This window comes from Pollicipes pollicipes, unplaced genomic scaffold, assembly GCF_011947565.3.
Source record: "Pollicipes pollicipes isolate AB1234 unplaced genomic scaffold, Ppol_2.1 Scaffold_7231;HRSCAF=8579_pilon_pilon_pilon, whole genome shotgun sequence".
NCBI lineage: Eukaryota > Metazoa > Arthropoda > Thecostraca > Pollicipedomorpha > Pollicipedidae > Pollicipes > Pollicipes pollicipes.
Genome location: NW_023597034.1, coordinates 42,779,189 through 42,791,688, shown reverse-complemented (window position 1 = coordinate 42,791,688; position 12,500 = coordinate 42,779,189). Strand labels below are relative to the sequence as shown.

Below are 12,500 nucleotides of genomic sequence, written 5' to 3'. Positions count from 1 at the left end.
TCCGACCATGGTTCCCTCCTCCTTCCATATCTCCGAGACCGAGATCTCCCGGGACCCAGCCGCCTTGAGACATCGCCTACACTGGGGGGAGGCACGACTACACTGGGGGGAGGAGTGCAGTTAACGGCCCGTGACGCCTCGACCCAGGGAGCGTGCCTTAAAGCTAGGCCGAAGTGGCATCTGCTGCAGGGTCGAGTTACACAAGTTGGCCCTGCCGCGTATGTACAAGCTGGGGCATGAAAGCGTTTGCCTCCGACCAGCTAACTCCTGGGTGTTTACGTCGACATGCTGCCGTTTAGTTGCCGAAATTGTTGGAAACTTGCCGGAGGTAATTGCAGGCTTTCCAATCGGCCCACGTTAAGTTAAATCTGGAGCGGAATGGCCGACTGCTTTCATGCTACGTTGAAAACATACAGGTGTGGCGTCACATTGGGTGCCGGCCGGCGGCGTGGCGCCGAGGGCCAGCGCGCTGTGGCTTCACTGAACCACGTTCGTTCTTCGCGCGGTGCGTAGATCCTAGAATGCTTGCGATCAAGCTGGGCCGGCGTGAGAAAATACGTGAAGCACAAGAGAAACAATACCAGGCAAACCAACTTGGCTATCTCACGTAGGTTACATGCTCTCTGTTCTGAGTAACCGGTTAATAATGGGAGTGATGGGTGTGAGCGCATTAACTCCCATAGAGCTTTGCTTTATCCAACATGCAGGTATGACGGCATTACTCTGAGCGGGGTCCGCGCTATCCTTCCCAATATAGAATTTAGCTGGCAGCGTATGACTCGAAGTTGGCCCTCTCTTCACCCTGCTCAATGCTATACACAAATGGGAGCGTAATTTAAGAGGGATCCAACCGACATTATTCCAATGTTGGGAGAATCTGAGTGTCTCAGCACGGCTCGCCCGGCTGTCACGCCGCGGTTGTTGCGAGCCCCGATCTCGGCCGCATCAAACGCCGCGCCAGCCGGCTGCCCGAGGCCAGATGGAGAGCGTCAGGCGACGCCAGCATGTTCCGGGCGCCGCCGGCCTGTCGCCGCCAGCACCATCCGCCGCACGATCGTGTTCCGGTGACAGCTGCACGTGTTTGCGTCCGTGTTCTGTGTTCCTGATGCCAGGAGCGGAGCGGTGAGCCGGCTGGCCGGGGCGCCATCCAGACAGCGCGGCGCCGGCGGCGGCAGTGCACACTCGGACTGGGAGCGCAGAGCACGTGTGGAGAGACGCACGGGGAGGCGCACAAAGACATTGGCGGGCATGGGCACGCATACACATACACAACACCGCGTATGAAGACGCGGCTACAGACACAGGGAGACGCAGCGACAGACACAGGGAGACGCGGCGACAGGCACAGGGAGACGCAGCGACAGACACAGGGAGACGCGGCGACAGGCACAGGGAGACGCAGCGACAGACACAGGGAGACGCGGCGACAGACACAGGGAGACGCGGCGACAGACACAGGGAGACGCGGCGACAGGCACAGGGAGACGCGGCGACAGGCACAGGGAGACGCGGCGACAGACACAGGGAGACGCGGCGACAGGCACTGGGAGACGCGGCGACAGACACAGGGAGACGCGGCGACAGGCACAGGGAGACGCGGCGACAGACACAGGAAGACGCGGCGACAGATACAGGGAGACGCGGCGACAGACACAGGGAGACGCGGCGACAGACACAGGGAGACGCGGCGACAGGCACAGGGAGACGCGGCGACAGACACAGGGAGACGCGGCGACAGACACAGGGAGACGCGGCGACAGACACAGGGAGACGCGGCGACAGACACAGGGAGACGCGGCGACGCACGTAGGGAGTCGCAAATGGCGACACAGAGAGACGCACGCTGCATCCCGGGGACTGGCGGACGGGCTCGGTGCACCGATCAGCGCGATGTGGCGCCGCCGGCGCTCTCGGACTAATGCAGCGGCGCCGGCGGGCCGGCCGGCTGGCCACCCGCCGCCCGCCGGCAGAAAAACGACGGCCCGTCGGTGCATGGGCATCGCGACACGCTCCGCGTATCGCAATATTTTGTGATGACTTTTCGAAATGTTTTATGATGACTTGTTGGAAAACTTTCTGGTGACATTTGACAAAGAGATCACAAATCTGGGGTGAATTTGTGCTCTAGATTTCCTCACGCATAACTTGCTTAATACAAATAGCAGGCGATGCACTGACCTCGTTGACATCTTGATATTTCTTGATGAAATATTTTTTGAGTTCTCAGCCAGCTGCTTATGAATCCGTCGATTGTATTGTGGTGTTCATGAGTCCGTTGATTATGTCCTGATATCGTAAAGTTGCCGGTAATGTTCAGATATTCTTTATAAATTAGCTTGTGTTTTCGCGTTCTCGTTACATCTACATGCTCATATTATGACTTGAAAACATCCTGCTATTACCTCTGGTCAGAATCAACTTGTTACATTGGAAATTGAATAGTGACTTTAAGTTCCCAGCGTCCTCCAGACGTACATAGACATAGGCCCGTGTTCGTGTCGTGCTCTGCGCGATAAACACGCGGACGCTGGCCCGGCTTTCTACGGGTGCTTGACTCATGGCTACGGCCCGGTGTATGATAACGCCATCATTGCTGAGGCTTTTCGGTTATGTGAGGTTATTGGCTGGTGACGCGGGATACAGCCCTGGCGGTTTCCACCGCTAACTGGGGTCATACGAACGTGATTTTCGGCTAACTTTCAGATGGGGCCGGTTATATGATTCGCTATCTAAAAGATGTAACGACTCATTTACGCATTTACGCTGGAAAAGAATGTGAGAGTCTGGTGCCTACTCAAATGTGAATTCCAGTGAAGCGCGTTGTCATCCCTGCTGAACAGCCTGAAGCAAGCCGGGGGAGGGGGGGGGGGGGGGGGAGGGGTAATGGAACATGTGGCATCACTACGTCCAACATAACACTGGGATCTGGTGGTGGACCCTGCGCTGTGTGTGCCGGACCGGGTCTGATCCAGCGGCGTGGTGCAGATATGCGGGACACCAGCTGCTGATGTGTCGTTGCCTGTCTGTGCCGGCTGTTGGCTGCCTTACATTTTGGTCATGTGCTGCTGAAGCTGTCATTGATGCCCTGCACTGTAGTTGGACTTATTTGGTTTAACGTCAATTGCAAGCAGCATCGGCCATATCTGACAAACCTGCAATACACCGCTCACCTGCCGAGACGTTCGACTTCACCCTCACCAGTCGAGCGCGCGCGAACCGTACCTGCTGCTGCCCACCGCTCTGATCATCCGTCGCTCCCCCCCCCCGTCGATCGGTGACCTGACCTCCTGCCTCGTCCGGTGTCGACAGGAGGGCCGTTCGACCTGCTGTCTCGCCGTGTGCTGTGCGCCAGCTCGCAGCCGCTGGGCGAGCAGGTGGCCTCCATGCTGCGCCAGTACCAGCCGCCTCGTGACTAGTCGGGTCCGTGACCGAGTGGAGCCGGGTCCCCTCAGGCCAGTGGCCGGCACGACACCCCCGGCACGGCGGCCGACAGCAGCGGCTCAGGCACGACCGGCTGGTGTCGGCGGAGGTGGCGCTGCGGCGCCCTGCCCGGCCGGCGTCGGCGGGACATGCGCGCCTGTCCTCCGCCGTATTTTATTAGAGGTGAGGGGCGTGTAGCGATATTCTCTTGTGTAGCACGTCGAACTAGAACAACGTAATGTGTGTGCGGAAGAGTCGTAGGGTTCTTGCTCTGCCTCCCCGCTCTGCCTGAGTCTGGCTGCTTCCATTCACGGCCAGTCCCGGATGGCAGGTATTGATGTGTTGGCGTTTTTATGACACGGTTGTTGGAGTGCTGAGACCCAGCGATGTCCAACGTCTCAAAACTCATCGCTACCGTTGACTTCACAGCTAACGTTCTTGACAGCGCCCGCTAACCTGAATGTCAGTGCATTTCTTGCGAGGCGTCGGTATCGATGTTCTGTGAAGCCTGGACTTCAATTTCCAATTTCCATTACTTTACCATCCAATTTCCTTTACTTCTGTCACACTACACCTCTCGATCGCGTCTACAAAAACTGGGTTATGAGATTTCCGCTTTGTGGGGCTGCGCTCTTGCAAGGTTTTGAAGGCTTTTGTGATATTAATATTTCGCTGCAATCTTGGCCCCAACGAGGAACATTGTAAGCGCGCTGTGGGCGAAGGCTGATCTGCCATTCTTTTCGACTTAAAGCTCGGCACTGTGTTGCTAGTGGCACCGACTTCCAATGGTGGTGTTTTGTAAGCACTCTCTCGCGCTAGCGCCACAGCAATACCTCCGTTGAACATGCGTATAAGTGGTACAGGCCTGTAGGCTTGTCATTATTTCGCTGCATTTACACTATTACTCTTTGGGCATCCTTGCTGAGCTCTGTTGATTTTGGCGCACCATCGCGTTAAATCGGATGATGGGATGGAGAGCAAACCGAACATACTCCCTCTCTGATTGCGGAACAAACGTTCAGTAGTATTTTCAAGCGATTACATATGATGGAAACCAGTCCCGCAGTCCACAGAGTAAAGGAATTATCCCATTTTCCCAGTCTGCGTTATTTTTTCTCATCTGAGAGATCGGTTCTCGTGCGCATTCCTCGTGACTCCGGGCGCGGTGTAGTGTACCGCTTGCTGCACGCCGGTCGTCCCCTGTTGTGGGCGGCAAGCCAGTGTGTTGGCGACTGTGACGACCCGGTGTAGCCGACTGACGTGCTCATGCGAGTGTGTCCGTATGTGTGTGTGTGTGTGTCTGTGTGTGTTGGAGGGGGGGGGGGATGGTCACTGCTGCCGGTCCAAGCCCATGCTAGTCCGCCCACGTGCCTGCCGTAGATCATGTACCGAAGTGAAATACACTGCCCGTAGTCTGTGCCCTGTGTCGAACCGGCCTGCGTGGCCGGGGTACCGCGCGTGGCCCTCGGCGAAGACGAGCATTTCCGCTGCACTGCGTGACATCGGTACTAGTGGACTTTGGCCGGATCTGTGCTTCCACCGACCCAGCACTTTTCAAAACGGCGACAGAGGGAGAAAGCGTCTCGAGGAGCGCCGCGCCTGCGCTGGGACAGCGAGAACCACCCAAGCGTGGGCAGGCCGCGCCGCGTCGCGCCCAGTGTCAGGGTCGGGCGCGGCGCGCCCGCTCGTAATGGTGCCGCTAATGAGATCGGCCGAATCGATGCGACCCGGCCGAGGCGCCGACCGAGTTCAACGTGCCGGGATCAAAGCGACGCTGCCGGTCGTCCCAACGGGCTCCGCCAAATGGCCGAGCATGGATAGAGGGCTTAAGATCACTGCTGGGTCAATAAAAGCACGGCGAGTGGCTGGAATCTACTGCTGATTCGATGTTCCCTCAAGTAAGTTAATTCCTGGTTCCCAGCTGTAGTCTGGACAGATTTTCAGAAAAAAGTGCTAAGACGGAGTCGTCTTTAAAAGGGGAGGCTTAATATGCATCGGAATAGGTTACTCTCACTTGGTTACCGTAACAATTAAGTAAAGCGAGCAATCCTCGAATGCAGATTGCAGAATATTATAAAACTGGGTAACCACAGTTGCATCCGATGCCGGTCAAGCCCTGAGGCCATTGCCTGGTGATGCTGGGTGAAGCGCCTGGGCCAGTGAATTCCCAGACCGCGAGCTCGATGAGACCTGTTATGTCCCGTTCGATCCAGTGCGGGGCGGCCTGGCCGCTGAGAAGATCATCACAAACAGGAGACGCGATTCGGGAGGGGGAAGACTGGCGTGGTCTGCGAATTGTCAGGAGGCTGGGTGGGTTGGCGGTGCGCCAGCCACCGTCCGAAGCGCGGCCGTCTGGCCCGTCCGCGCCGTCACCACTCGTTCGCCTTGAGCAGGCCATAGAAACGCGGCAATGCCTAGTGGTAGCTGTTTCTCCTGCACGATAGCTGTGGCTTCAGGGAAGATTTCTGGAGCTCTCGGAGTTTTGCTTTTCGATATATCTCACCGCGTGTTAACAGTTACGACGAAACCAATATTTTTTATTCGTGTCTTTTCATGCGACCCCACAGGTTATAATCATACTGTATGGCACTTGGCCTTATCCCTTTCCCCGCCCCCTCCCCCCAGTGACAGAGCGCGGTGCTTGCAGCATGCTAAGTAATATCGGAATCACTGAATAGTGCGATTGGCGGCGCGAACTCGCTCTCAGCTGACTCTGTTGCCGATTCGCTATCACCTATTTGTCGTCCAGCCTCAGATTTCAATGGTATCTGCGCAAGACAAGTACAGAAAATCACACCGTCACCACGGACCTCTGAGCCGCACGTCGACCGTCTCTAGCGGGCGCCGTCGTCGGTCACCGCAACAGGCACCAGTCCACAGCCTCCAGTCTCCATCCACAGGTGTCGAAATGATCAGCAGCAACGGCCTCCGAAACAGTCCACGGTCACTGGAAGCCCGCCAGGGTCGGCGAGTGGACTTCGGTCGGGGCGGACCAATGGGAGGGGGCGGCACGCGTGGCGAGTCTGCGGCCCTGACGTCGCCACGGACGCGGCCGCCGCGCCAGTACGGGCAGCGGCCGGCTGCCGTCAGTGCGGCGCCGGGCCGCAGGTGATCGATGGCAGCAATTGTGGCTGTGTGACGGACGCGTCGGTGGGGCGTGCGGCCAGATTGGGCGCCCTGCGGCGCCGGGTGACCCCGGCTGTCCGGCGGCGAGCCAGCTCGGCCTGCGGAGCTGCCCGGCCGCCCGCCGACCTGTTGCGTTGATACGCGTGGACCCAGTGCAGAGTCCCGTCCCCTAGATCGCACCCTTTCGCAATGTGAGAGACCGTGCGTGTGCCACACACAGGTGCTGTTTGTGACAGTCATTGGTGCGAAGACTGCTAGGCGCTCAGTCACGTGCCTTGTTTTTCTTCGTGAGCTCATCGCTCGGATTCGTGCGGCTTAACTCCATGTGCTTCGGCCGCAGCCTAGGTCACAACCGCCTGTTGTTGGAGGCGCAGTCGGTGAGCTGTAGTGTGCGCCAGTGAGCGGCAGTGAGCAACGGTCGGGCCCTAGGTCGGGGACGAGCCCTGAGTGGGTCGGAGCGGAGCGGGTCGGCCGCCGGCCCCGCCGCTCAGTGATCAATACACGGGCGGCGTCGGCGGCGCGCTCACTCAACAGGCGGCTGCGGCGGCGGACGGCAGCGCCATGGCCGAGGAGCGGCTCGTGCTCACCAGACATGAGGTCACCGCCAACAGACAGGTGCGTGCGCCGGACGGGCCGCATCGTATGGCCGCCCGCCCCTCTCTCTAGTTACGCTCTCAGGGTGGCTGGTGCTAACCTGAGCCTGCTAGCCTTCACAAGAGACAGTGTGATGAAGTATTACCATTGTTCAGCTATGTTAAGCCTGCTCGTTCTGGGCTTGGGTGGCCAAACACACATCATTCATACCCTCTAGCAGGCTTCTAAGCCAATTGTCGACGGTTATCGTGTTCGGGGTTGGTGTATCGTTTTCAGGGCTAGTACATCGTGTTCATGGTTAGTGCATCGCGTTCAAGGTGCATCCAAGGCGAATGTACCGATGGTAGCAAATGGTCCCGCTTAACAAAACTGTCGACATCGCGATGTTTCACTGTAGGTCGCCTGCTTTAGTGATACGAAAGCAAAGTGCTGCTGGCTGGGTGCCCAGATACAAGCACAAAGTAGGCTGTTTTTGCGGTTTTTTGCTGTCTAGTGCCATTTACCAGCTGAGGGGGCAGTGTTCCGTACGTGCCTTGTTGGGTCACCGACTGCTTAGTCAGAGATACACCCTTTGTCCACACTACAATGCGACAGCAGTTTTGATTTGGACATCTCATCAGCATTATGAGTGTTTATGCCGAAAATCACTTGCTTTATTGCACCTAACAATTCTAAGAAATGAAAATAATAGGAATTTGTTGGTTATTTTCGTAATTTATCTCCATGATTTCTCATTATTATCGTTTAACGGGTACCTTATGCAAGCACGCAGCCAGAGCCTTGGCAAGGGTGGGGGCACAGGGTTGGCAAAGGGCCCCTAATAGCAAAAGGCCTCCTAAAAAGAGAAATCGGCAGATATGACCTATTTGTTAACCGGGTATGTTTTCTTTGCTATATATAATGCAATGTTTATACATATTATATATATATATATATATATATATATATATATATATATATATATATATATATATGAGCAGATATGTAAACATTATTATGCATTGATAATACCTTGTCTTATATACCACCTTATATAGGCAGTACGCTACATAATTGTAAGAAAAGCCAGAAGCCAACACGAGGTCAATTCTGCATCAAATTTATTGTTAAACTGAAAAAGTTATGCGTTAAACGACTGCATGAAATAAATCGTCGGCGCTCTTCATTTTTGCAAAGTTCCAGTGACCCTTTTACGCCGATGTAACTCGGAAACTTTGTCAGAATTTGTATCTGAGTCGTGCCGAGATACCAAGGAAGCCGCGAGTGTAGACTGAAGATCGAAATGGATCAACACGTTGTATTAACATGGCCTAACCTCTTGAAACGTTCAACATAAAAGCAGAATAGATTTGTGATGCAAGTTGCGTAACGTAGTTTTGGGCATGTGCGCTCGCATTAGCAACAAAAACCTCGACGCCAAGCGTCGCAGTCTCCATGAGCAGCGTAGCGTCCGCCTCTCGGCTAATATAGAGCTGCGGCCAACAGATGGACAAAAGTGATAGTGCATTTGAAAGATTTACCTTTCATCGCCTTATGGCATAAAGCCGTACATTCAGAGACATTCTGGACGTGTATTTCATGCGATTTTTAGGTTAAGGATAATAGCGGATTGACCTTTATAACATTGTGAAGTGGTACTGGAATCTGGTCGTGGAATTGGGGGGGCTAAAGCTAGAATTTCTACTTTCGTTCGCCTAGACTGTCTACCTGTCTAGAGAACAATTTCAAAGTTGTAAAAAGATTAATCCTGTCTAATCCGTGTAAACTGTACGAATTAATTTTGAAAGACATTCATACACATAATTTTACGATGGTCGTTGCGCGCACGGCGCCCGCCGCCTGGTCTTACTTGCAGCTGCCAACGCCGTTCGGCGCTACGGAAATTGCGATCCAGGCCATTGCTGTCCTTGCTCCCCGAGATTGCGGGCGAGCCATTGGGGCTTTGCGACGTGCTCAGCTGCTGAAGCTATATGGCGCCGCCTGCCTCTTGCTCTGGGAGGAATGGCGGGCACCACGGAGAATCGAAGCCCGTACCTCTGGTTAGCCAGACGCGCAGCGGTTGACGCGGAGGTGTTAACCACCACACTATCGGCACCCGACACGCGCGCTCAAACCTTGTGATAATACTCGCTTCACTAGTCTATTTTGCAAAAGAATGAACGTTTCCAGGCAAACATGGAATGGTTTTGTGCGTTTTTCTTAAACTCATTTCGACCTACTCTTTTCAACACTAACGAGACTCCATATTTCTTTCCGAGAAAAGGGCCGTTCGAGTCGAACACTACGGGGCGCATTGTTGTTCCCGGTCAAGGGGTGAACGGCTGTTCTGTCCCACCGCGGTGTGTCTTTCGACCATCATTCTGGCGACACGAGGCGGGATCCCCTAGCCGATCCGGAAGCCCTTAGAGAGAGGCATCATTCACGTTGGTCCGCTCCCTGTCGCGGGACGCATTCTGAGCCGCGTAGTCGACCCTGGATCGACGTAGGAACCCTCATTGATGCCACAGTATCCCTGGTGGCCACAGGTGGTCAAATGATTGACGCATAGATTCTAGTTCGGCTTAATGGGCCCATGCTGGAATTGGGCTGGCGGGCCCACCGTTTAGTACTGGGGGCCTGCCTGGCGAAGGACCTTCCATTGCCCAATGCGAGCACTCATTATAAGTTCCCATGTTTCCTTTCATTATTGGAAGGCCCGACCAACGCAAGAGGCCCTCTCTTCGGACTCACATCCCCGTTCCTGTTAACAAATCGTCCCCTTGTTGAAACATAACACCCTGTTAGGCATTGTGGGCCCCTGAACGATACAGGAGCCCCGACCAACGCATATCGCGGGGCCGGCCTTGCCCCTGCTTGGTAAATAGGCCCCCAGAACTCAGACTGACATAGGGCCGACTGTTCCTACCGGGGCAAGGGGCCTTCTTTCTGATATTTGAGGTTACGGCCTTAATATGACCTACAGCCTTCTCTTCGGACCTACAGCCCTCCAATCAAGCCCTTGATGTTTTATCTCGAAGACCCTTCGGCCCCTCTTCAGGCTCCCTAAAACATCGCTCCTACTCGGGTCTGTTTGCCGCCACAAGAACCCTGTTAGGCACTGTAGCCTCTGACCGACACAGAGGCCCCTCTTTGTGTGAGGGGCCCCGAACATTGGAAATCGCGGCCTCCGGCCTCGTTCCTGTTCGGGAAATGACTCCCAAGGGCCTCAAGCGGACTTGGAGCGACTGTTCGAAGTTCGCGGTGTCTGACCAATAAGACACCCGCTTTATCTCAGGAGTTTCTCAGACGGTGCAAGAGAACCTCTGACTAATATTTTAGGTCACGACCACAAAAGGCCGTGATTCTTTATGTGACCTACGAGCCAGTCCTTCGGGCCCTTATGCCGCTCCAACTGGAACTTGGTTCGTCGGTTTCCAGGGGGCGCCCGGACCTCTCTTCGGGGCTTCATCGAACACTTTCCTTGGTCGGCTAGGGCCGCCGCGAGCACGGGAACCCTCTGTTAGGCGCTGTGGACCCCAGATATATACAGGGCCAGATTGGGAAGAAGGCCCTCAGACCAATACTGACACGGAGCCGACTGTGCGGCACTGGTGGTGCGCAACCGACATATAGGCCCACAATCGACTCCGTGGATCCTCGGTCGGCGCTAAGGACGCTTCTGATTGTTATTTATTTAAGTTATTTATTTGTTATTTGTTATTATTATTTATGTTTATTTCTTTAAGTTATGTTTCATCTGAGTGTCCGTCCCCGCTGGCCGTGTCCTTGAGTAAGAACCCTGACCAGTCCTGTATGCCCTTAGACCGTCCAATCGGGTCATTGATCGTCGGTACCTGGTGTTCTTTCTAGGCATCCCAGGTTCTCCTCAATATTGCCTCTGGCTGACTCGGACCCCCTTGCGAACGCAGGGCCCCGTCAGTGGCTATGGGGCCTGACAGACGCTGGGGCCCCGACCGATGTAAATTGCTGGATCTGGCTTTGCCCCTGCTAGGGAAATGGGCCCTCAGGCCCATGCCGCCACTGAGTCGACTGTGCGTTACTGATGGTGTCTGATCAATGTATAGGCCATTGTCGGCTCAGGGTGCCCCCCGATCAGCGCGCATAGTCCTCTGCCTGGCGACGGAGTGCCCGGCCCTGCGGGGCGGGGTCGCTGAATGCGACCTCCGGCTGGCCCTTCGGGCCCTTAATCGTGGGTTCCGAGGGGCTCGAATATCCCCCGGAAACTGAGGGGGGGGGGGCACGTGTCCCCTGCCCCCTGCCTGCATTCTTGACCTCACGGTGTCGTGAAGTTCGGTGTTCTTGTCCTTCAAACTCGCATTGCCAGAGGACCAAGAGTTGTAGGCCTTTCTTTGCGATTTGCCTGCTTCACCAAGCAGCCGCCCAGCGTTTCTTTGTTTAAAAATGGTGCTATTTTTGGCTCGCCTACCGTATGCAGAGGACTGCATCGCACAGCGGATGTTACTGGATCAAGGCTGTTACCCTCCTGAATCGGTTGAAGTGTGTGTGTGGGGGGGGGGGGAGATCTGAACCAATACAGTTGACCTAACTTATCTCAAATCCTGATCGCTCCCCGGGTTGCGGTCACTTTCACTTGCGTCCGTGACATCAAATTCAAAACTGAATAATGTTTGATCAGCTTTGATATTGACCAACTTTCCTGATACTGAACAATGACTTTCTATCTGAAGCTGACATAGTGGTAGTGATTATACATGCTACCAATAATGTTGATAGTGATACGGTAAGTTACCTAGCGCACCAGCAGTTCAACGTTTGCTGCGTTTCATTTATCCAGTATTTCCCTTTTGCTCATATGCATTGGGGGGGGGGGGGGGCTCAGAAGAGTATTGAAGGGGGTCAAGTCAGTATTGAGGGGGGACGACGAACTATTGCATAGCCACCCCCTGAATCTGAGTGGTCCACCAACAGCCTACAACAACAAAAATATCCAACAAGGAGTCCGCTCGGGTTGATATGCATGCATGCTGTCGTTTGACTATGTGATAACCGACGAAGTCTACTTATCTCATTTTCTTGGTTTACTGCCGGACTTGCAGACATACCAGATATGATGATGCGTCTGCAGAAGAGCTCTGGATCACGAAGATTACGCAAGGTCCCTAGTACCAACAAGTGCCCGTCTTTTTTGTCAGAGTGAAGTGGTCATATGCGATGAATGTGGCCCGCCCCTGTTTCGGCCCTAACCACAGATATGCCACGGCGCCTTTGGGAAGCCCATGTCTGGGGGTCTGGGGTGCAATGACCTGGACGCGATGTGTGAGAGGGGTGTACTTATAGCTCACAGGGTGCCGTTGCAGCGATCTTACTGCTAACCCGCTCAGTTAGCGATTTATCACCGC

At 54.9% G+C, this 12,500-nt stretch overlaps 1 protein-coding gene across 3 annotated transcripts in view; it reads left to right on the top strand.

The window, feature by feature from the left end:
- Positions 1–4,837, top strand: part of LOC119110423 (inositol monophosphatase 1) — a 15,739-nt gene extending 10,902 nt beyond the window's left edge. For all 3 annotated transcript variants that reach the window (XM_037234249.1, XM_037234247.1, XM_037234248.1), the window contains one exon: positions 3,310–4,837. In XM_037234249.1, the coding sequence (XP_037090144.1) occupies positions 3,310–3,412 (103 nt within the window). In that variant the 3' untranslated portion in view covers positions 3,413–4,837. The remainder of the gene's footprint in view (positions 1–3,309) is intronic.
- Positions 4,838–12,500: the final 7,663 nt, after the last annotated feature.